General features: G+C 31.3%; 1 protein-coding gene across 1 annotated transcript; it reads left to right on the forward strand.

Annotated features, from left to right (window-relative positions):
- The first annotated feature begins 21,448 nt into the window (after window positions 1-21,448).
- Window positions 21,449-23,651, forward strand: LOC115714368 (NEP1-interacting protein 2). Its single transcript, XM_030643045.2, has 5 exons — window positions 21,449-21,957; window positions 22,422-22,600; window positions 22,746-22,829; window positions 22,966-23,133; window positions 23,280-23,651. Exons 1-5 carry the CDS (start codon window positions 21,804-21,806, stop codon window positions 23,400-23,402), a joined length of 708 nt encoding a protein of 235 aa, XP_030498905.1. The 5' UTR covers window positions 21,449-21,803; the 3' UTR covers window positions 23,403-23,651.
- Window positions 23,652-25,091: the final 1,440 nt, after the last annotated feature.

Consider the following 25,091-nt stretch of genomic DNA (forward strand, 5'->3'; position numbering starts at 1 on the left):
TGGAGAATATCCATGTTTCATGAACAGTTGTAAATAAATAGATCCCAATAAAAATAATTGCATCTTATACACCTATAAATAAGAGCAGAATCTGAGGAAACTGGAGGGAAAAATGATTATTTACATTTAATGAAAATTGTACTCTGTATCTAGATAAATATCCTGAATAAGAAGGACTCGTGGAGTATGTAGATTTTAACTACAAAACCATGTAAAATATCTTGTGTTCATTTATTATTATTAAATTCTGTAGAATATTTATTACGACGAAAATCTGCGTTAACATGAAGCATTATAAATCTAGATTGTTTAACATTAGTTGTTCCTTCAAATTAGATTTGAAGAATTTGCCAAGCATCTTTAGTAGATTCACAAGAAGATATAAGCTTAATAAAATATTTACATACTCTATTAAAATATAACATGTAAAGCTTACTATTGTAAGCAGATAGCTTATCATCTTCAGTAGATCATTTAAGTTTTGGTTTTAACTTAGAATTACTTTCAAAATCTACCATAACAAGATGCGACCATCATGAAAGAATTATTCTTCATGCTTTCTCATCTTGAGACTTGATAAATGTCCTCATTCTAACCTTCAAATAAGGATAGTTAGAATTATTGAGGAGTGGTGGATAAACAATAGAATTTCTTTCTGGAAAGGGAACATATTACAAAAATATAAGAAAATGTTAAAGGACTACACTAAGAGTTTAGTGTCCCACTCTAATACCAATTAAAAAACTATGTTTTTACAAATGCCAATATATTTACTAAACTTTAGTAATTAAAAAATAACAGTAACGATCTGCAGCAATAGATTGGAATCCTGTCACAATAGAACACAGATTTGTAGAATCAAAATAGAACCAAAAATAAATAGTGCATAAATTAAAAACTTAACACAAGAGAATTATATGTGGTTTCAGTGTTCGAGCTACGGGGTCATGCCCAGAGAATGAAATCAATTAGTAAAGTATCAAAATTACAAAAACAATTGACTTAAATAAATTTAGACTCCCTCTAGTAATTTATCGCTACCCTTTGTAATCCACCTTGCGAATATAATCTCTGAAATACACCAAGTAGTAAACTCTCTTCAGCTATTGATGTGTGCTTACTTCCTCCCAAAGTAAAGTTTTAAACAAATCTTCTCTCGAAGATATATGCTCACTTCCTCCCGAAATGAGACTTAGAAAAATCTTCTCTTGAAGACCCACATTTGTTCAAACAAGTTTTTCAACCAATTCTACGAACAGTATAAGAACAAAACAAACACTAAAACCTAGATTAACACTCTAGGTTTTCACAAAAGAAATTGTCTCTTCACAAAGATGAAAATATGAAAAATAAAGTTAGAAGAGGTAAATCGTTTGCTCTCTAGTTTCTATTTATAGAACATAACAACTTTATAGACAACCAGAAACACGATTTCCCAGCTGCACAAAACTTTTTAATTTTTTTTTATTTGCAGCATCAGAATCAGACTCTGCTGCATCAAATCAGGACCAGAAAAGAAAATAACCAAGAGTATAATTTTGTCTTCAATACATGCCAAATAAAGATTATTTGATCTACTAAAAGCGTGACAAAACCAAAATTATCAATTAAAAAAGGAAATGTCAAGTTTCTAAAAATAGGCAATTTTCCATAAAAAAATTTATTCTCTTGCAAGAAAATTTTTCCAAACAAATACAAAAGAACTTTCCATAAAAGAAATGAGCAATTATACTAAAATTAATATAATTGCTAAGAAAAACACAAATTAATTAATAAATATTTTGTCAATTAATTTACCAAAAAAAAAAAAACTTTACTGGATCGATTGATTGTTATTAGATTAGATTAATTTATGTACATCTTTAATAGCTAATCACACCTTACATGATTAGTTTATTTTAAAACAGATTTTTTTTTAAAAAAAAAAATTGTAATGATTGTGACATACTTATACACAATAATATATAAGATATTAATTTAAATTGTAGGAGGGAAATTTGATTTTTTATGCTTACATTTGATTAAAAAAAATTTCCTAAACAAATAATAACTAATATTTGTAGGATATGACAACTTTTATGATATCCCTAAAATACCCTCCATTTACATCACCCCCATTTACACAATCGGACCCCCCATCGGACCACCCATTGGACCATCAGACCCATCGGACCACCCATCGGACCCATCAGACTATATCTACTACCAATTTTTTTTATGTATTTATACATAAAAAAAATAGCATCAGGTGACCATCGGACCCCATCGGACCAGATCTGCTACCAATTTTTTTTTTTTTATGTTTTTATTGTACATACAAAAGAAGCATCAGGTGACCATCGGACCACTATCGGACCCCATCGGACTACCAATTTATTTCATTTTATTTTTTTATGTTTTTGCACTAAAAAAAGTATGGGAAATTTGAGAGGGGTATTTTTGGATTTTAGATAAAATGGTCATATATTTTCAATGGTGATATGTATTAGTTTAAGAATAAAATATTAAATATATGTAAGTATAAAAAATCAAATTTCCCATAATTAAAAGTGACGTAACCCATCTACATTATGTATGGGTAAAACTATATCTTATTGTGTAAAAGTTATAAACAATTTAATTATCTCTAACCTTTTTTTGTAGGTAATTAATAGTTAAAACATAATAGTGAAAGTAATTAGTTCATACTATTTTGGATAAAGAACATATATAATATATTATGATTATTATCATTTTTATTATTATTATTATTATTATTATTATTATTATTATTATTAATAATTTGTTTAGTATGTTATATTAGATTGTATTATATTATATATTATTATATTAAATTGTGTTTTATTTAATATTTTTATATAAAAAATTATATGTGATATTAATTTTGATGATCACTTAAATATATAATATTTTTTGCTCAAAATAAATATGTAATATTTTTATATAAATTAAAATTTAACATAACATTATATAAAAATATAATATATGATATAATAGGCTAACAAGAATTACACTACTCTGCTACTGCTATTTACTCTGTTTACTGCTCCTAGTTAATTGGCATTCTGTTATGTTAGTTGACAGTTAGGGTAGTTATTTCAGTTATGTTTGTTACTTGGGTTCCTGGCTTCTTGGCTGTCTGTTACAGCATATTACCATTGTATATATACATGTCCCTTTGTACAGACCATTCATTCAATCAATAAGACTTTTAGTTTGTTTTTCTTTCATCCGCAATATGGTATCAGAGCAAGGAAGCTATGCTTCCTTTCGATCCTAAATCCTCTCTTTTCTTCTCGCCGTGTATCTTTCTTCTCCGGCGACGATCAAAGGTCTGTATTGAGGAATTTATTTCTTCACAGAATTCTTCATCGAGATCTACTTCTCTTTTGATTACCTCTTCCCTATTTCTTCTGTCCTCCTTTATCGTCCTCGATCATGTCAACAAATGATCAAGAAACCAGAGCAACAGTAGACCAAGCTTCAAATCAGACCAACAATGGCGAAAATCAAAGTCTGATGGCTGACGAAGGAGTTAATACGCAGCTGCTAAGATCAAGAAACCAAATTGAAGATCCTTCGGATCCGTACTTCTTGCACCATGGTGATAATCCTGGGAATGTCTTGGTGTCTCAGCCACTCACTGGACAGGATAACTATGTTGCTTGGAGTAGAGCAATGGAACTTGCAATTTCTGTCAAAAATAAATTGGGCTTCTTGAACGGTTCAAGTTCTAAACCTCATATATCTAATCATATTCTTTACAATGCTTGGATTCGTAACAATAACATTGTAATTTCTTGGATCATTAATTCGGTTTCTAAAGAGATTTCATCTAGTATTTTGTATGATGAATCGGCTGCTGCAATTTGGAATGACCTCAGAGTTAGATTCCAACAAAGAAACGGGGCTCACATTTATAATCTCAGGAAATATTTGATGAACTTAAGGCAAGAGAATCAAACAGTAAGCATGTATTTCACAAAGCTCAAAACTGTTTGGGAGCAATTATCCAATTTTAGGCCGAGTTGCACTTGCAATGGATGCTCATGTGGAGGAGTCAAGAAAATGCAAGACCATCATAATATGGAATACATAATGTCATTCCTCATGGGGTTGTCCGATCTTTATGCTCAAGTGAGAGGTAACATTCTTGTGATGGAACCTTTACCTGAGATTAATCGTGTTTTTCATCTAGTTTCACAGGAAGAAAATCAAAGGGGAAGGCAGAATACTTCTGCAGATCCAAATGGCAACTTAGCCTTTGCTTTTCAAGGAGAAAGAACCTCGGGAAAATCTGAACCAACAAAAACTCAGCCACCAAAACGAGGAAGACCATTCTGCACACATTGCAATATGCATGGACACACCATAGAAAAATGCTACAAAATACACGGCTATCCACCGGGGTACAACAAAAATAATAAACCCAAAGAAGCTGCAGCAAATCAGCTACAGACTTCTAATGAAATCGGTTCCAGCAGCACAGGTGAAAATAACACCTTATTGCCGCAACTAACTCCAACTCAGTACCAACAGTTGCTGTCTCTTCTTGCTGCTCAAACCAACAATCTGCCTCCTGCCGATCCTAGTACATCAACAGGTAAGTCAGGTATGGTTCTTACAAATTGTTCCCCTTTGCCTAAAACTAATTCTTGGATAATTGATTCGGGTGCCACTAGACACATTTGTTCGGATGTCAATTCTTTCCAAAATATACATACTGTTTGTCCTACCAAACTAATTTTGCCAAACAATGAACATCTCATGGTGTATAAAAGTGGTAATGTTTCTCTTAATAATCATCTCATACTTCATAATGTATTGTATGTTCCTAACTTCAAATTCAACATCATATCTGTTAGTTGTCTAACTAAGGATAATGATTACAAAATAAAGTTCTTCACTGATAAATTATACATACAGGAAACACGCACCAAGAGGATGATTGGCAAAGGTGATTCGGAAAATGGTCTCTACATCTTGGATACCACACCCGTTTCTATCAATGCTTTTGCTTCCGCTGAAATATGGCACAAGCGATTAGGCCATTTATCAAATAAATACTTAGATTTACTTCAAGATTCTTTACATTGTAACACTAAGAATCTGCATACTGATGAACCTTGTTACATATGCCCTTTAGCCAAACAAAAAAGGCTCCCTTTTCCAAATAATGCAAATTTTACTCCTCATTGTTTTGATCTTATACATTGTGATATTTGGGGCCCTTATCATATTACTTCACATTCTAACCATAGATATTTTTTAACTTTGGTTGATGATCACTCAAGATTTACTTGGGTTTATCTTCTCAAACAAAAATCTGATGTTCTTACCATAATACCTGAATTTATTGCTTATATTCAAACTCAATACCATTGCATTTTCAAACGATTCAGGTCTGACAATGCACCTGAGCTCTCCTTCAAAGATTTATTTGCAAAACATGGTATTTTACATGATTTCACTTGCATAGAAACGCCCGAACAAAACGCGGTTGCTGAGAGAAAGCATCAACATCTCCTTAACGTTGCTAGAGCTCTATTTTTTCAATCGAAAGTACCTATTCAATACTGGACCGAATGTCTTCTCACTGCATTTTTTTTGATTAATCGAATCCCCACACCGAATCTACAAAAGCAGACCCCTTATGAAGTGTTGTTTAGTAAGCCCCCAGAATATGACAATTTAAGGTGCTTCGGCTGTCTAGCATTTGCCTCTACTATAACTTCACACAGAACCAAATTCGAACCAAGGGCAAGAGCATGTGTCTTCCTTGGTTATCCGAGAGGTATAAAGGGTTATAAATTGTATGATTTACAATCCAAACAAATATTCATTTCACGAAATGTAATTTTTCATGAGAATGTTTACCCCTTTCACAAAATAAACACTAATAACAGTACTGTAGATCCTTTTTCTCTACTTGTTCTTCCTCATACACATGTCACTCACACTCATATTAATGACTATCCTACACAAGACTCTTGCATTTTTTCTCCTAACCCGACTTTGCAGGAAGAATTTGATGAAAGGCAAGAAACTAATGAAGTTGCAGATACTGAAACTTCACACCAGCAGCAGGATCTCGAATCGCAACCTACTGCACCATCAAGCAGATCGAATGACACAGCCCTTTCTGCACCTACCAACCAGCAGGATCTTGACACACCACCTACTGCTATACCAAGACGATCTACTCGAATCCCTCGTCCACCGAGCTACTTAAAGGATTTTGAGTGCTACAATTTAATTCAGGATAAAACTACTACTGCTTATCCCATATCCAAATTTATGTCTTATTCTAAACTTTCAAAAACTTACAAATCCTTTATTCTTGCTGTTACAGCCGAATTCGAACCACAAAATTACAAGCAAGCAATTCAATTCAAACGTTGGTTACAAGCTATGGATAATGAACTCTTGGCTCTTATCACCAACAACACTTGGACCGTGGTACCTCTTCCACCAAACAAACGTGCTATAGGGTGTCGTTGGGTTTACAAGATCAAATATAACAGTGATGGAAGTGTAGAACGTCTCAAAGCCCGTTTAGTTGCCCAAGGTTACACACAACAAGAAGGTTTGGATTTTTTTGACACATTCTCCCCCGTAGCCAAGATGGTTACTTTCAAGCTCCTTCTTGCAATTGTCACCATTAAACAATGGCACACTCTCCAACTCGACATCAACAACGCCTTTTTAAATGGAGACTTAGACGAGGAGGTCTATATGCAAATTCCACAAGGCCTCACAATCCCATCTACAATCACTGGGAACAACCTTGTTTGCAAACTCCACAAATCCATTTACGGCCTTCGACAATCCTCACGGCAGTGGTATAAAAAGCTTACTGATGCAATTTTACAAGAAGGGTTTACTCAGTCCCAAGCTGATTACACCCTCTTCACAAGAGGATCTAATGACACATTTATAGTTCTACTCGTCTATGTCGACGACATTATCATTGCTGGCCCCAACCTTCCCACATTACAACATTTACAAGACTCTCTTCAAGCAAGATTCAAACTCAAAACCTTAGGACCCCTCAAGTATTTCCTTGGTTTTGAAATTGCTAGAGCTGCAACCGGTCTCTTTCTCTCACAACGTAAATACACTTTGCAACTTCTTCATGATACCGGGTACACCAGTAGCAAACCGGCTAAGGCCCCCATGGATCCAAGACAAAGACTTGATGACAAAGAAGGCGACCCTCTCGACAACCCATCTCACTATCGTCAACTTATTGGACGCCTTCTCTACTTGACACTCTCTCGTCCCGACATAACTTTTACTGTGAACACCCTCAGCCAATTTATGTCCTGCCCTCGGACACCCCATTTATCGGCTCTCCATCACCTGCTGCGATATTTGAAAGGATCCCCTGGCCAAGGCATTCTTTACTCTCCAACATCGTCTCTACATCTCCGTGGTTTTTCGGATTCTGACTGGGCTACTTGCCCCATCACTCGTCGATCCACTACCGGGTTCTGCATCTTCATAGGCGACTGCCTCATTCATGGAAAACAAAGAAACAACCCACTGTTTCTAAAAGTTTTGCTGAGGCCGAATATCGAGCACTGGCAGCCACTACTAGTGAGATGACTTGGATCCAATATCTCCTCAAAGATCTTCACATCAAACAACCCACACCGGCTTTCATCTATTGCGACAACCAATCTGCCATCCACATTGCTAACAACCCCACTTTTCACGAACAAACTAAACACATTGAACTAGATTGCCATTTCATTCGTGAAAAGATTGCCAATTCTACCATTCGCCTTATTCCAGTCAGTAGCACACTTCAATTAGCAGATGCCTTCACCAAACCCTTACCCTCTACCACTCTCAATTCTTATTTGTCCAAGATGGCCATACATGACATATATGTTCCATCTTGAGGGGGGAGGGTAACAAGAATTACACTACTCTGCTACTGCTATTTACTCTGTTTACTGCTCCTAGTTAATTGGCATTCTGTTATGTTAGTTGACAGTTAGGGTAGTTATTTCAGTTATGTTTGTTACTTGGGTTCCTGGCTTCTTGGCTGTCTGTTACAGCATATTACCATTGTATATATACATGTCCCTTTGTACAGACCATTCATTCAATCAATAAGACTTTTAGTTTGTTTTTCTTTCATCCGCAATATAGGCCAAATGCAATCTTTTCATTTATTTATTTATTTATTATTATTATTATTATTATTATTTAAAAAAAAAAAATGCACCTTTTCTTGTACTATTTTGTGTAAATTAAAACTTTCGAGAGAGGGCTCGAACAAATTGACTCAAACCCCATCACGTACGAAATTGAATAAGGATATACTATTATCAATTGACAATAATATATATTTAATTATATATATGGGTCCTTGTTTAGCTTAACAACCAATCGGGATTTAAGGAATTTTTTTAGAAAAAAATATGCAGTCTTTTCTTATATATAAATATTTATTAATTCGATACATACTCTCCTTTGTAGTTGTAATACGTGAGTCTAGAATATATAATATAATATGGAAGCAAAGATTTACGTGATCTCAATTTATTATTTGGTCGGTAGTTGGAATATATTGTTTTTTTCGTTCAAATTTTTATGTGGTTTTCATTCTTGTAGTCTTTATTAATATTATTAGAGAAGAACAAACTCTCTCTCTCTATGTATATATTTATATAATTACTTAACTTAAGCATATATATGTTTTACAATAATTGCGCCGAAAAGACTAATCTTGTATTAAGCTAGCTAGCTAGAAGGTGCGCACACATCCGATTCTTTCATATATTTATATATATACCAAACTTAAAAATGAGGCAATGTAACATATATATCACATGTGAATTAATTGTACTGAATTTGTGAGAAGCTTCAAGCATTGATTATACATATATACAAGTTAAGTTAATTATATATATGTTCTATCATGAAGATTTAGAATAATATTTGAAATTAATGCATTGTATTTCATCCACATTCTGAACTAACCAGTAACCACTATGATTTCATCATATTCTAGATTTATATATTTAAGCTGATATTTTCGACCAGTTTTGTGGTTTATATATATGCACACTATGCACGCACACGCATATATATATATATATATAACTAATAATTATTTATTACTGGAAAAGCTTGACTAATTAAATAATTGTACAACTTGCTGATATATTTATATGTAGTGTGTGTGTATAGACTTTCAAAGCGTCGAATTATATAATTCTATATCTTAAATGATTAGTTGAATCCACGTACCTTATACATGCAAACTGCCATACGTTTATTTTTATATTAATATATCATCATCACATAATACACATATTTTAAAATTTATATGTATAATGCAACACAGTATTTATTATAAGTCATAGTTAAGATTTTTATCATGCATTATTAATGTTAATATATATTATTCTGATTTTTTCTCAAAAAAAAAAAATTATTGCGACTATTAATATAAAAATAAAACAAATTATAAAGTGATTGATTAAGCCTTTCTTTTCAGTTTATTTATTTATTATTTGAAGTTTTGAGTTTGTGTGACATAAATCAAATAATTTTTTTTAACGGCATAAGTATTAAGTACTCAATGTTTGTAAAATTATAATTTTTCTTCAGTTTCGTCAGTACAAACTCTATTATCGTCTTAAGTAGGACTCCTCATGTAGGGCCTAGAGTCTAGATTATTTGGTCGACCGGGACGAAAACATGTAATATAAGTTACTTTCAAATATTATTTTAATAAATTCAAAATAGAGTTTGTACTGACGAAATCAGAGAAAAAATTACAGTTTTGTATACATTGGATACTTATTCCGCTAAAAAAATTCATTAGATTTATGCTGCTAACAAACTCAAAATTTTAGATACTTATACCACTATTTACCCTATTATTTATTTATGATGAATATATGATTTTATTGGTATTATAATTAAGATTGGTTTTAAATCCTAGTTATCATAAATGGTAATTAGAATTTTTATCTTTTGAACTTTCGTATGTACTAAATCGTACGTGCTCTCAAATTTTTTAGGTTGTTAATTTTTTTTTAACTATTGAGATAGTTGGATTTAAGAATTTTCTTCAAATTTTACTAGCGATCAACACATGTTGTGGATAAACATTCTAGGGGCACGATCCGATATGTCAAAGTTCGAAGGTACGATTTGCTACATAATAATACAAAGTTCAGATAGTACAATTTAGTACATGGACTATTGCCATGGAGTTGAATAAAAGTTATTGAAACTATATAATAATCTCAATAGTTTAAGATAATTTTTAAAGTTTGAAAAATTTTTTTAAAAAAAAAAAAACACAATTTATTATATATAAAAATTCAACAACAAAATCATAATTAACTAATATAAAGCCAATATTTACTTTAATTTTATATTTGTCAAAAATGAAATGTATATATATTATATGTTAATAATGTCATTTCCGTATACATAGTAATGAATGTGGAATATGGGTCCGGTATATCGAGAGAGGTCCAGTATTGAATCTATTGATTGATCTGCTATATTTTCTAGAGTGTTCGAATTAGTAGTATTGTATTGTGAATATATCATTCGTGAGGATTTGGTGTATGTAAATGGAAATAGAAATAAGAATAGAATAGAATAGAATTTTTATTTTTTTGTTTGGTAAAAATTGTAAAATTAATGACGGAATAAGAATTATCATGTTTGGTATTGTATGTGTTGTGGACATTGTCTCACATAGAATAAATGATAGATTATTGAGCCATATATAAGAACATGAGCTACTCCACTCATTGCCAATTGGTTTTGAGATAAAACTTCTCAACAGTATGGAATGGAATAAAAATTTTATTATTTTGACTAAATTGCCTTCTACTCTTCAAAAATAATATTTATTTTATTAAATTACCATTATTTTATAAATTGAACAAATAAATAGTATTTTTAGCAAAAAATATATTTATCATGTGATGGAAATGTGGACATTTTTAAACCTAATTATTAAAAAATAAAATAATAAAATTACATATTATAAGTATTATAGATTTCATTCATTTAATTTACTCATCACACATATATTATACATATAATTATAATTATGTTCAAAGTTTTAATATAATTACATAACTTTAACATTAATAATATGATGGTAACATTTAAAAGAGTGAGAAGTTGAGAAGAATTGATAGGGTAAAATAGACTTTTATAGGTATGGAATTAGCTTTCAAGTGATTTTATAGTAGAAAAGTAAATTCCTAGTTTAGGTGAATTGTAATTTCTTTAAAATGGGTTTTCAAGTTCTAATAAAGAAACCAAACACTTGATTGAGCTCTCTTTGCGTTTGGTTGGGATAAATGAAAATATAGGAATAAAATTGGGAATAAGAATAGGAATGAAATAGAATAAAATTTAAAATTGATAAAAAATTATTAAATTTTTTCTCTTGTTACATTGGAATTGTCTTTCCTTCATTTTAAAAATAGAATAGTTATTCTACCAAAATGGTAGAAAGAGCATTCCATTGAAATATCATTCTAATACTTTAAAATGTTACCAAACAAAGGAATGGAATGAAAACTATTTCCTTTTCATTTCATTATCTCTAACCAAACACCACTTAAATAATAACAAATCCATTCTAATGCCCATTCATGTAAACAAACACCACCTTAATTGATTCATAATGTCACATAACTTTATACTACTAAGATAATCAAATATTGATTCATGGAAACATGCACGTGCGTAAAAATATATTATGAGGTAAAAGCATCTCCAATATTGGTGATTCTAGAGAATGCTTGGTGATATATAAAGGGAAATTCACATGGTATATTGATTTTTGTCAATTTTTTACAAAAATTTTGTCACACAGCATAATTTACTTTTTTATTGTGTATTTTTATAAGTTTTATACTACAGTATACTGTATTTTTTTTTTTTAGTGTTGTTTTACGGTTGTTTTCCATAATTTATTTTTTTAAGGTGTGTGGTTTTTTTATGTTTTTCTAACTGAGAATATAATATATATATATCTGCTTATTGTTTTTCATTTGTTTTAGTAGTTTTTTTGTTCCAATTTTTTAGAATTGGGCTTGTAAATAGGGCTATTTTCAAAAATATGGGAAAAACTATTAAGGTTATGATAAATATGGCATAAAAAGTAAATGCCATTAATTATGGCATTATCTAACCAATCAAACTAAAAATATGGTTTTTTTTAGTAAAAAAAACCATATAAAACATTAAAAAGAAATCTGAATTTAAAATTCATAAAAAATAAAAACTTAATTAAATTACCATAAAAAAAATATTAAAATTCTCTTCATATTTATTTTTTAAAAAAATAAAACAAATAAAACTATAGTGATTGCCGAAGTTGTCACTCGTGCTGGAAAAGTCATCGGAGTTTACTGCCGGCACCAGAAAAGTCGTCGGAGTAGCCACCGGTGCTGGAAAAGTCACCGGAGTTGCTACCGGCGCCGAAAAAGTAGTCAGAATTAGCATTGTCGCTGGAAAAATCACCAAGAAACTGGTTTCTTGATGAAGAAACCGGTTTCTTGGTGATTTTTCTGGTAATTTTACCGGTGACAATGCCAAGTCCGACGACTATTCTGGAGCTTGATGTCGGTGCCGAAAAAGTTGCTGGAGTAGTTCTTGGTGTTGGAAAAATCGCCGGAGTTATAGCCGGCGTAAAAAAAGTCGTCAGAATTGGCATTGTCGCCAGCAAAATCATTAGAAAAATCACAAGAAAGTGGTTTTTTCATCAAAAAACTGGTTTCTTCACCAAGAAAGTGGTTTCTTCATCAATGAACTAATTTTATTACACAACAATATTAAAGATTATGAAAACAAAACAAAAATGATATACACTGAAAATAATTGAAACCAGTTTCATCAATCAACCAAATAGAGAAAAAAAATACAAAAAAAATTACCAAGAAACCGAAAAAAACCAGTTTCTTGGTGATTTTTCTGATAATTTTTTCGGTGATAATGCCAATTCTGACCAATTTCACAGAGTTTACTGTCGGTACTAAAAAAGTCACCGGAGTAGCTGCCGGTGTATTAGTCATCAGAGTTGCTACCAACGCTAGAAAATTCGTCAGAATTGCCATTGTCGTCAGAAAAATTACCGGAAAAATTACCAAAAAACTGGTTTCTTCATCAAGAAACCAGAAACCAGTTTCTTGGTAATTTTTCCGGCGACTATGCCAATTCTGATGACTTTTCTGAAGTTTACTGTCGGTGCCGGAAAAGTCACCGGAGTAGCTGCTAGCGTCAGAAAAGTCGTCAGAATTGGCATTGTCAACGGAAAAATCACCAAGAAACCGGTTTCTTAGACTTCAAGAAACCGGTTTCTTGGTGATTTTTCAGTGATTTTTTCGGCGACAATGCCAATTCCGACGAATTTTCTGGGGCCGGCAGCAACTCCGACGACTTTTCCGGCACCGACCGCTACTCCGACGACTTTTCCGGCACCGACAGCAAACTCCGGTGACTTTTCCAGCATCAATGACAAATAAAACTTCCTAAACAAATAAAAACATTAAATATGAGATTTAGAAACCTAATTACATATATATGGCATATCAAATACTATAAAAAAACCTAAAAATAAAAAAATACCATATAAATTGGCCAAACTTAAATGTGCTATATTTATCATAAGAACTTTTAAAATCCCATACTAAGTGTAATTTCCTCTTGTAAATATAACTGCTATTGCATTGGGTATTGAGGTTGTGCAGAATATTTTTTACTTTTTTTTAATCATGTTTTCCTTTCATTTGTTTGATTTGTTTTAGAGTTGTTTTGCAGTTGTTTTGCTATGATTATTTATTTGACGTCGATTTCATTATTTTTTTTCAATCTCATCGGAATTAATGATTGTTTTCCGATTGTTCTGTCTGTAGGTGTGGAAGATGGAGGCCTTATTTTTTTTTTTTTGTGTTTACAGTATAAAAGAAAAAAAAAATGGCTAAGACAGTAAATTTCTACTGTATGGTAGTATTTTTATAAAGATAGGAGAAAAAGTTAGTTTTTTTTGTAAATTTTCCTATATAAAAATGCTTGGAGAAAATAAGTTAAAAGTTAAATTTTCTCTCCCAAATTTGGCAATACATATGTCCACTATGAGATGTAATAATTGATTTTTTTATCCACGCGTTCTTTTATTTTTCATTTAATTTTTGTAAATACTTTTTAAAGTAGATAAATACTAGGATAATTACATTAAGACACCATTTTTTATAAAAAAAAATGGCATTTTTACGTTTAAAGAATTTTTTTTTTTATATATTTTTACGATTTTTCATAGAAATAACATGAAAACAATAAAAAAACTACATAAAAGTAATATGAAAATAACATTTAAATAACAACAAAAAATAACATGCAAATAATAAAAATCAACAACAAATTAACAAGTGTACAACATAAAAAGACCGTATTTTCTGTAAATAAAATTAAAAAATTGTAAAAATGTATAAAATTCCGTAAAACTGTATTTTTATAATTTTTTTGTTATTTTTGTATATTTGTGAAATTATTCCTAAATACTATGTCTCACAGTTTAAAGTGACTAAATTTGGTAAATCATCTCACAGAAATCCCCTAAAAAAAGTCATCTTACAAAAAATTGACAGCCAATAGAATATTCACTATACAAAAATTATAATGTCGAGATTTCTAACACTTTTTTCCTAAAATATTCAACACTTTTAATTTTACTAGTTAAGAGTAAAAAAAGAAAAAGTGGTCCATACCATAATCAAGTAAAATACTACAATTAAGCAAAAGTGGACATATTACCTGGCCCACCACATTAGATATTTCTATATCTTTAGCTTAAGAAAATAGAAGGACGAATATTCAGAATCTAATAAACAATAAAATATAACAATGATTTAATAGAAACTAAAATACACTTTCAAAAAAAAAAAAAAAAAAAAAAAGAGAAGAAGAAACTAAAATAACATGAGCTTTTACATCAACTTTTTACCTGAGTTAATTTTATATGACTTTCTCTATATATTTTTAGAGAAAGTTTTAAGATCAAAATTTTACGGGTAAAAGTTCAAACTATAATAAATAAAATAAAATTTAAGTGATAGGGTAGAAAATGACTAGTGTATAAGACATCCTATTTATAGTAATTATGATAGTTTAAAGATAATTTTGTAAAATTGTCAAAAAAAAAAGATAATTTTGTAAAGAAAAAAGATTTTTTGAAGCACTAAAAAATAAAAATAAAACTCTGGAAGACTCGCACTTAGAAAAAAACTTTTTGAGAAAAACCTGATATTCATTAAAACTTAGCAAATACAATGTTCAGGTGAGATTGGAAGGTAAAGAACCATTCCAAGTACATTCACTGTCTAATCCTAATCCAGCCTAAGTAAGAAAATGAGCTATTGTGTTACATTCTCTCGGGACATAAATTACAAACAGATTAGGATTGAACAACAATGAATTTCTAATGGCATTAACAACATCACAAAGAACAGAATTATTACAAAAAGAGCTAGAAATTTTAGTAACCACACTTTGACAATCCGATGCAATAATCAACACAGGAAGCTGGATTGCTTGTACCCATTCGAGAGCTGCAAGTATGGCTTTAGCTTCTGCAACCTCCGGAGACACAACACCAGAGCAAGGAACCATAAAGCCAGCTCTGGCATGTCCTGCATTATCGAAGGCCACAACTCCAAAACTATGCTTCAAATTTTTGCAATCTAAAGCTGCATCAGTATAGACTATCCACTGACCAGCAGGGAGCTGGAATTCTCGTCTAGTTGACCGCGGGATAGAAGGAGTCGAAACCATCTGTTTAGCATTGGCATCTAAAAATTCATGCAAATAGTTAGCTGCATAATCAAAAAGTTGGTACGAAGAGAGCCCTGTTTTTTGGTGAAAAATATTGTTCCTCTGATTCCAGATGGACCAAATAAAACAGAACATCAAAGCCAGATCAGATTTAGTATAAACATCCAAAGCAGCAGCCACAAACAAACAAAAAGACCTGTCTTTATTATTATTGTAAATAGTAAAAAACTTGGAGTGTTTCCAAGCTTTTTTAGCATGATGACACCCAAGGATAGCATGTTCAACAGTCTCCGATTACATCTGGCAAACTGGGCAAACTGGAGTAGAAATAATATGTCTGAAAAAAAGAGAGGAAGCAACAGGAAGAGAATGGGAGATAACACGCCAAATAAGATGTTTAACTTTTGGAGGCGCTACTAAATTCCAGATTTTGGACCAGAAAGATTTACTTGAAACAAAGGAGGAAGAGGTAGGCATATCACGAGACTGAATAGCAAGGTGGTAAGCTGATTTGACTGTGAAAATCCCAGTTGCTTCTGGCCCCCAAATCATAGTGTCATTGCAATTATAGCCCGAAATAGGAACCTGTAATATATCCTCCACTAAAGCATTATCAAAAAAATTGTTTAATTTACCTCTATCCCAACTCCCAGAAGGGGAAATAAAGAAAGAAAGGAATGGTGAGGGAGGGCTAGAAGTGGAATAGGTTTTAAACCGGCTGCCAGGAAGCCAATGATCTTCAAGAGTACGAATATTCAAACCATTACCCACCTTCCAAATAAGGCCCTGTTTAAACAAAGCACATCCCCACAGAATGCTTCTCCAAGAAAAAGAAGGCCTATGACCAGGAACTGCCTCAAGAATGGAAGAATTAGGAAAATATCTTGCTTTAAGGACTTTACTTAACAAAGAGTGAGGGTATTGAAAGATTCTCCATGCTTGTTTAGCAAGCATGGCCTGATTGAAATGAGTTAAAGACCGAAAACCCAAACCCCCAACAAATTTAGACTGACACACACTTGACCAATTCTTCCAATGAACTTTAGGTGACTCGACCGAGGAACCCCACCAAAATTTAGAAATCAGAGACTCAATTTCTTTGCAGATTTTAGTAGGAATTCGATAACAAGCCATGGCATAAGAAGGAATAGCTTGAAGGACAGCCTTAATCAAGGTTTCTTTTCCCGCCCGAGAGAACCATTTGTGATTCCAGGAATGGATAATATTGGCAACCTTATCCTTAAGAAAAGTGAAAGCAGGATATTTAACACGGGACAGACACTGAGGAAGACCTAAGTATTTAGTGATAAACTCCCTATCCTCAAGTTGAAAAGTTTGGAAAAAAAGATTTCGGATCTCTTGACTCGTATTAGGGGAGAAGAGTATAGAAGATTTAGCAAAATTCACCATCTGACCAGAGGCTTTTGAGTAAAGAGAAAGAGCATGATGTAAATTCTCACAAGATTGCCGATTAGCAGTGCAAAACAAAAAACTATCATCAGCAAACAATAAATGAGTAATCGATGGTGCATGTCGAGAAATAGCAATGCCACTTAAAAGATCTTTATTTTGAAAATCCTGCAACACAGCCGAAAGACCTTCAGAACAGAGGATAAAAAGGTAGGGTGAAAGAGGGTCACCCTGCCTCAGACCCCGGGAAGGCTTAAGAGACCCATGAACTTGACCATTTATAGAAAAAGAAATTGAAGCAGTAGTCAAGCACTTAAAAATGAGAGAGACAAAAGGGACAGGGAAATTAAAGTGAAACATGAGATGTCTCAAAAAATCCCATTCAACCCAATCAAAAGCTTTGGCCATGTCTAACTTTAAAGCAGCCCATCCCCGCTTGCCCATAGTCCTATTATTAACTGCATGCACTAACTCATTCGCAATAAGAATATTATCTTGGATGACACGACCCGACACAAAAGCACTTTGATATGGAGAAATGATTTTATCCAAAACTTTTTTAAGCCGATTAGCCAGAATTTTTGAAATAACTTTATAGAAAGTGGTACATAGGCTAATGGGTCTGAAATCTTTAAGAGTATTGGCATGCTGCTTTTTAGGGATGAGAACAATGAGGGTAGAGTTGATTTCAGAGAAATCACAACCTTGATTAAGGCAAGCAAGAACAGCCTTTGTGAAATCCGCCCCTACCACAGACCAGTTTTTCTGGTAGAAATAAGCATTGAGGCCATCTAAACCTACCGCTTTATCCCCAGAGAGTTGGAAAACAGCTTTCCGAACTTCCTCAGCATTGAACTCTTGAGCAAGAAAAGAGATTTCAGGATCATCCAATCCTGAACCTAAAGAGTCAAATATTGAAGCAGCGGCCTCAAGATCGCATCCCTCAGAAGAGAAAAGAGTGGAAAAGTAAGAGATAACAAGCTCAGCGATGCCCTCTGAGGTGTTCACCACAACCCCCTCATCATCTTTAAGATATTTTATTTTATTAGACTTCCTACGAGATGATGCATGCCTATGAAAAAATTTTGTATTACGATCACCCGCCTTAAGCCAACGAACTCTGGCTCTTTGCTTCCAATAGATTTCATCCTTATAAAGCAAAGAATCTAACCTAGACTGTAACTGGGTAAGTTTAGAGCAGTCCTCCCTAGTAAGCATGTCCTTATTTTGCAGGTAATTAATTTCTTGCATCAAAAATTGGATACGAGATTGAGTCGAATGATTTGTATTTTTAGCCCAAGCCCGAAGGACAGAAACACAATGATTCTGCTGGGCCAGGAAACTATGAAAGCCACCACCCGTGGAAAGAGAGTTAGGTCCCTCTTTCCAAGCAGTCTCCACAGTTCTATAGAAATCAGAATCCTCTAACCACACATTCTCAAACCTAAATCGAGCACGGGTAGGAGTGGAATTGGCTCGAGAGTTAGGAGGAGTTAAAACAAGCTTAAGGACTCTATGATCAGACCCGTAAAAACCCAAATGATGCAAAGAATGCTCAGGAAAGACATCACCCAAGAATCAGAAGCTACAACCCAGTCAAGTCGTTCACGGATAGTCTTATTAGTCCAAGTGAATTTATTTCCAATAAAAGAAAGAGGGGCCATATTAAACTTATGAAGAAAATTATGGAAGCAATCCATGGACACTTAGAAAAAAACTTACTTTGCAAAGAAATGTTAGTGCAATAAAATATTTTCTTTTTGTTTTTTTTTTAATAGTGATTAGAATCACTATAAGCATTCACAATGTAGACATCAAACAGTATATATATAAGAACAGTAAACTAACACACTGAGCACCTCTACATATCTACATATCAAAATCCATAAAACACCTACAAAACATATACAATAACATTAATAACATATTGTTGCATAAAAAAAAAAAACATTAATAACATATTGCCCGACACTCTATGTCTCTCGCTGAACTTATGTTCCCTATTAATAGTGTTCCTTAAGAGTTGTTGTCTATTCTATTGGGTGATAGCTCTTCTTAATAAATAACACTTCTTTTCAAAAAAAAAAATACCTTACAAAATTAATATTAAAACTACTAAAAGATCACAAAATTAAATCGTAATATTTATAAGAAACATTGTCCTAAAAATTTATTGAAAATTAAACTTATTTGTGAAGTCTTTGTAATCAAAAGCGCTTTATTAAGCCTACAAAAAATAAATCTCTATTAACAAACAATTTATTGATAAAAATTAAAATATATTAGTATGAATAAAACCAAATTACAATTTATTATAAGATTGAAATAAATAAATAATTAAAAAACAAAACTTATCTTTAAAAAAAAATCAAAAAGTCAAACAAGTCCAGCCTTGAGATTGGGTGGGCCTTAAGAGAAAAAAATTTATTGGACCCTTTTATTTAAAAATACATGGTATTAAACTACTAAAAATATATGTATAATTTTAAATATCAAATAATTTTTTGGGTCTCTAGATTGGGTGAGCCCTAAGCACAGGCCTAACCCGTCTTAGCCAAGGCCTAGTCCTGGAGTCAAGCCATAAATCTTGACACTACTTGTTAAGTTTAAAAACTATCAAAGCCACCAAACATAGTGCAAAAAGTTAAGTTGAGAAATATATATATTTTTTTTGTATCTATTAATAAAAAATACTCTCATATGATATTTTATTAAAATGTACCAACTTTTGTAAGTGGGTTGCCCGATATATCCTCACCATCTACTTAAGTCTAGCATATAATTTACATTAACTTAAATGGTATAATGATGATATCATCTATAAAAATATTTGCTTTAGTGCAAAAGCCTCAAAAGGCACCAACTCCACTCCACATATACGATTTGATATAAGGTATCTTAAAATGTTAAATACTTAGAAGATCAATGGGCTCGTTTGGAACGTCGTATTAGGTCGTATTGTATTGTATTGTCTTATATATCATATTTCTATATAATACTATGTTAAACTTTAATTTATACTAAAATATTATACATTTAGGTGTCCATAAAAGTTAATACCACATATAGTTTTATATAAAAATATTGCATAAAATACAATTTAATATAATACAATACAATACAATACAATACGATCTAATACATCATTCTAAACGAGCCCATTATGTGTTATTTTTTATTTATTATATTATTAATTAAATTAAAATATATAAGAGACTAGAATCACTAGATTAAATTACACCAACAATAATATAATACCAATTAAAATAAGGTAAGTTGAGAAATACCCTTTTTTGTATCTATTAATTAAAAATATTCTCATATTATATTTCTTTAAAATGTATTCACTCTTGTGAGTGAGTTGCCTAATATACTCTCACCTTCCACTTAAGTCTAGTATATAATTTACATTAATCTAAGAAATATAATAGAGACATTATTTATAAAAGTAAGTATATCTTAAAAAATATGAAAATATAGATAAAAATTAAAACATATAATGATATAAAATAAAGTAAGTATATAATATATTCATTAATTATAAATATTCTCATATTATCCGCGGTGTAGCATATATAATTAGAACATCATTTATAAAAATATATATTTTATAGAATATATGAAAATAAAAAAAATAAGTATACAATTTGGCACTTTCTCCGTATCTATTAGCTAGCCATTGGCCTCTCTCTCTCTCTTCTTTCGTGGAAAATGAGAGATGGTTAAATATTCAAAAAGCAGTGATATAACGATTTTTGTGGCCAAATTACTTTCTTAACAACGCGTTAGAATTGTCAAAATGGAAACTTCTTTTTCTCCTTTAGCTTTTTTGAAAACCAAAGCTACAATTTTTATAATTTATTATTAATAATAATAATATTATTTAACTAGTAATGAAATAAAAATATACAACATCTTATTACAATGAAATTATATACCTAATTTTTTTTTCAATTTTTTTTTATGAAGGTAGTTTTGTTTACAGAGTTTAATTATCAAAAACAGAGTTGATATATTTTTTTTTTCAATTTAGGATGTTCAATTTTTTTTAGGATGTTAAATTTTAAGTCTTATTTCAAAAAAAATAAAATAAAAATTAAGTCAATTTTTTGAAAATTTTTAAAAAATTATTTGTAATAATAATAAACACTGCCATAAAAAAAATTAAAAAAACAATATTTTGGTAGGTATTTTAAAGCACAAAAATTGACGTCATAATAAAATATTAGAGTTCGCTCTCTCTTTATTTATTTTTTTTTTTTATTTTGAGAAAAAGAAAAAAGAAAATATTTTTTATGGGAAGAAAGATAGAAAATGGGAGGGAGAAGAAAAATGCAATGGAAGCTTTAAATGCGAGTTGGTTGATTTGGTTTCCTTCTATCTTCTCTTCTCTTCTCTTCTCTCATCCTTATTAACAAAGTAAAGGGACTCAAAGGGTACCTATCCCATATTAATGTTTATATATATATAAGAACTTATTTTCTTTTAACTTAAGAGTTAAGGATCGACTCAACAACACCCAGCTACAAAATATTCATTTTTGGTTTAGTTCTTGACAAAAAGCCATGGATTTTATTGGACACCCTTTTCGTTTTTCTTCACCTTCTCTACCCTCGTTTGGGAATTTCATCGAAAGGGTTAAGGAATTTTGTACCTTTGCTGTTTCTGCAATCCTTGGAAACATCTTTTCTGCGATCTTCACCTTCTTTTTTGCTTTAGGTTTGTATTTCCTATCTCTGTTTGGTCGTGCTTTTCTTCTTCTTCTTCTTCATGATTTTTTGATTGCTTCAGCTTTTTTGTTTTATTTGCGTGTCTTTTTGGTTTACATGATTTGTGTTTTCTTACGTGACTCCTTGATCTGTGTTGTGTTGTGTTGTTCTGTCTTCTGCTGACTTGTGTTTTGCTACCCAATTGGATTTTTGTTCAAATTTTGCAATGCTTTTCACCCATTTTGCAATTTGATTGAAACCCCATTTACCAAATTACAAATTTTCTGACTTTTCAACACAGAATTGAGCTGTATGAAAGAGAATGAATCCAATTTGAAAAAGGGGTTTTGAATTTACACATAAGGGTTTTGTAATTATTGTCCTTACCAGCTTTAGATCTTTTAATAGTTTGAGATTAGAAGGTCTTAACATTGTTACTAATGGAAAAAATGGGATGTATATATATATTTGCAGTTGGGACCTTATTAGGAGCCATGACTGGGGCTTTAATAGGACAAGAGACAGAGAGTGGATTTGTAAGAGGGGCTGCTGTTGGAGCAATCTCTGGGGCTGTTTTCTCAATTGAGGTGTTTGAATCTTCTCTTGTTCTATGGCAATCAGATGAATCTGGAATTGGGTGTCTCTTATACTTGGTGAGTAATCTAACTTTGATTCCCCATTGTTATTATATCATATAGTTTTTCTCCAATTCAAAGCTGACAATTGAAGAACTTTTATCTTCAAGTTCATATCACATAATAGCTTCAATTAAATGTCTATTCCCTTGTGATTGTGTAGATTGATGTCATTGCAAGCCTTCTTAGTGGTAGACTAGTTCGAGAAAGGATTGGTCCAGCCATGTTAAGTGCAGTTCAAAGCCAGGTAATTCTCCATGAAAATAGTAAAATGTTGTGTTAAAAACACCAACAGAGACAGAGTTATTACATGTCTTGTTCTTTTGTTTATTTTACTAACAACTTGTTTTGTCAAAAAAAAAAAATAAATAAATAAAAAACAGATGGGTGCTGTTGAAACCGGGTTCGATGAGGTGACCAACATCTTTGACACCGGAGGCTCCAAAGGATTGCCTTGTGATTCAGTTGAAAAGATCCCTAAAATCACAATTAGTAGCAACAACAATGTAGATGGCTCTGGGGAAAGAGCCTGTTGTTCTGTTTGCCTTCAGGTTCATCTCAACAGCATCTTATATATTTTGTTTTCTCATCTGATTTTCTTGTTTCCAGAATACAATTCATTAGTGTTAATCAATTCTTGAGGCTCATATTGATGTATGTATATGTGTATATAAATGTATTTTCTTTTGTTTTACAGGACTTTCAGATTGGAGAGACAGTTAGAAGCTTGCCTCAATGTAATCACATGTTTCACCTACCTTGTATAGATAAGTGGCTCTTAAGGCATGGTTCTTGCCCATTGTGCAGAAGGGATTTGTAATTTAAGTTTTGTGTAAATTAAAGAAAGAGAAGAAGAAGAAGAAGAAGAAGAAGAAGAAAGAAAATATAACTTTTGTTTTTAATTTTCTCATACATAATCATCTTTAGGGCTTTTTTTTTTTTTGTTAATCTATAATTTTAATGGTGGTTGGTACATGGCTTTCCCCTCCTTTTGTAGATCTCTCATCTCATGTTCTATCATGAGTTTAATGTATAAAAGTTTTGGGCTATGATAGTTTTAATTAATTCATCTTGTGAATATATAATTTATAAAAACAATTATATATATATGTGTGTGTGTAAACTTGCTATTCCTTTTGTGTCAAATTTTCTGTTGATAAGGATTGAAAATCTAAGCTATAAAATTTTCTATGCTTTTATTGAAAGAGTAGAAGAAAGAAAAGGGCTTATCAATTTAAGTAGATGTGAACTTGTAGTACTATTTCTATTACACATTATTACTCATTAATGTAATGTGTGTACATATAAAAATAAAATGAAATAAATAATAGTCATAAATAGGAAGGGTACATAGCCAAATGAATAGGGGCATGAGCCCACATGGGTAAATGAAGAGGAGTAAGGCCCCATCTTCATCTTCATCATCATCATCCATCAGATTTGATCATTTGAGATATTTTGTTAACAAAGTTTGTCCCATTTAGTATCAAGTAGGTGGGAGGATTTATACCACCTTTTCCTTCTCTCACTTCAATGTACTATACTATACTCTCTATCTGAAATTCACAAATATCTTATTTTATTAACCTTGAGATGTTAGCATTAAAATACCACCCTAGTAGAGTCAAGAAAAATTTTCCACCTACCAGTAAGATTTTATTTTATTTTTTAAAGATAAAATAAATAAAAGAGGTCTCATTAAATTATTATAATTTGAATTATGTTTTATAAATATAATCAATTTGTTTGGCATAGGTGGAGTGGAGGTCCAACTCGAATCTTTTATCTCCAGTATTGATCAAAATATAGAAAGGAAGTTTGGTTAATTTACAAATACATTTATACCCTTTTTAATTGTTATTTTGAAATGAGTAAATGATTTATTTTAGGGGTAATTTTTCCACGTTAAAATAGTTTTTTTTTTTTTTTTTCACGGAATTTTGTACATGTGAAACACTATACTATTTTAATATACATGTATAAATGAGAAACACTTTACTTTGAATTGTGTAGTTGAGATTAATTACCTATTATTGTATGTAAATAATGTGTACAATTTTAATTTATCTCAATCATTATTCTATTTTTGTTTTTTGAAATTTTTATTTGCATCCAAAAGATTATAAAGACATTCATTTTGTTATTTTCAATTTCTATATAAAAAAAGATAAATCTCTAATTTGTACATATTTATTTTTACCAATTTTTTTTTTCACTTTTTTTGGTTTGAAGGAAGCACTAAGTTAAATTGAACAACATGGGTTTTCACACATTGTGGTTGAGTTGGACTACTAGAGTGTTATTAATGCTCTTTATAGTTCAACTCATAGAGTCTCTCTTTTAGGTTGAATTATTTCTGATTGTCGCATTTTAATTTTTGTGATAAATAATATTTGTTGTGTTTTTATTAAAACTGATAACTTTTGGTGACTGTTACTTATTCTTTTGTTAGTCATAACTATAGTGGGGGTTTGTTCCTGCTCCTGTTTAGATAATTATTACAGATGAT

The sequence above is a fragment of the Cannabis sativa genome, chromosome 4, assembly GCF_029168945.1.
Source record: "Cannabis sativa cultivar Pink pepper isolate KNU-18-1 chromosome 4, ASM2916894v1, whole genome shotgun sequence".
Taxonomy (NCBI): domain Eukaryota; kingdom Viridiplantae; phylum Streptophyta; class Magnoliopsida; order Rosales; family Cannabaceae; genus Cannabis; species Cannabis sativa.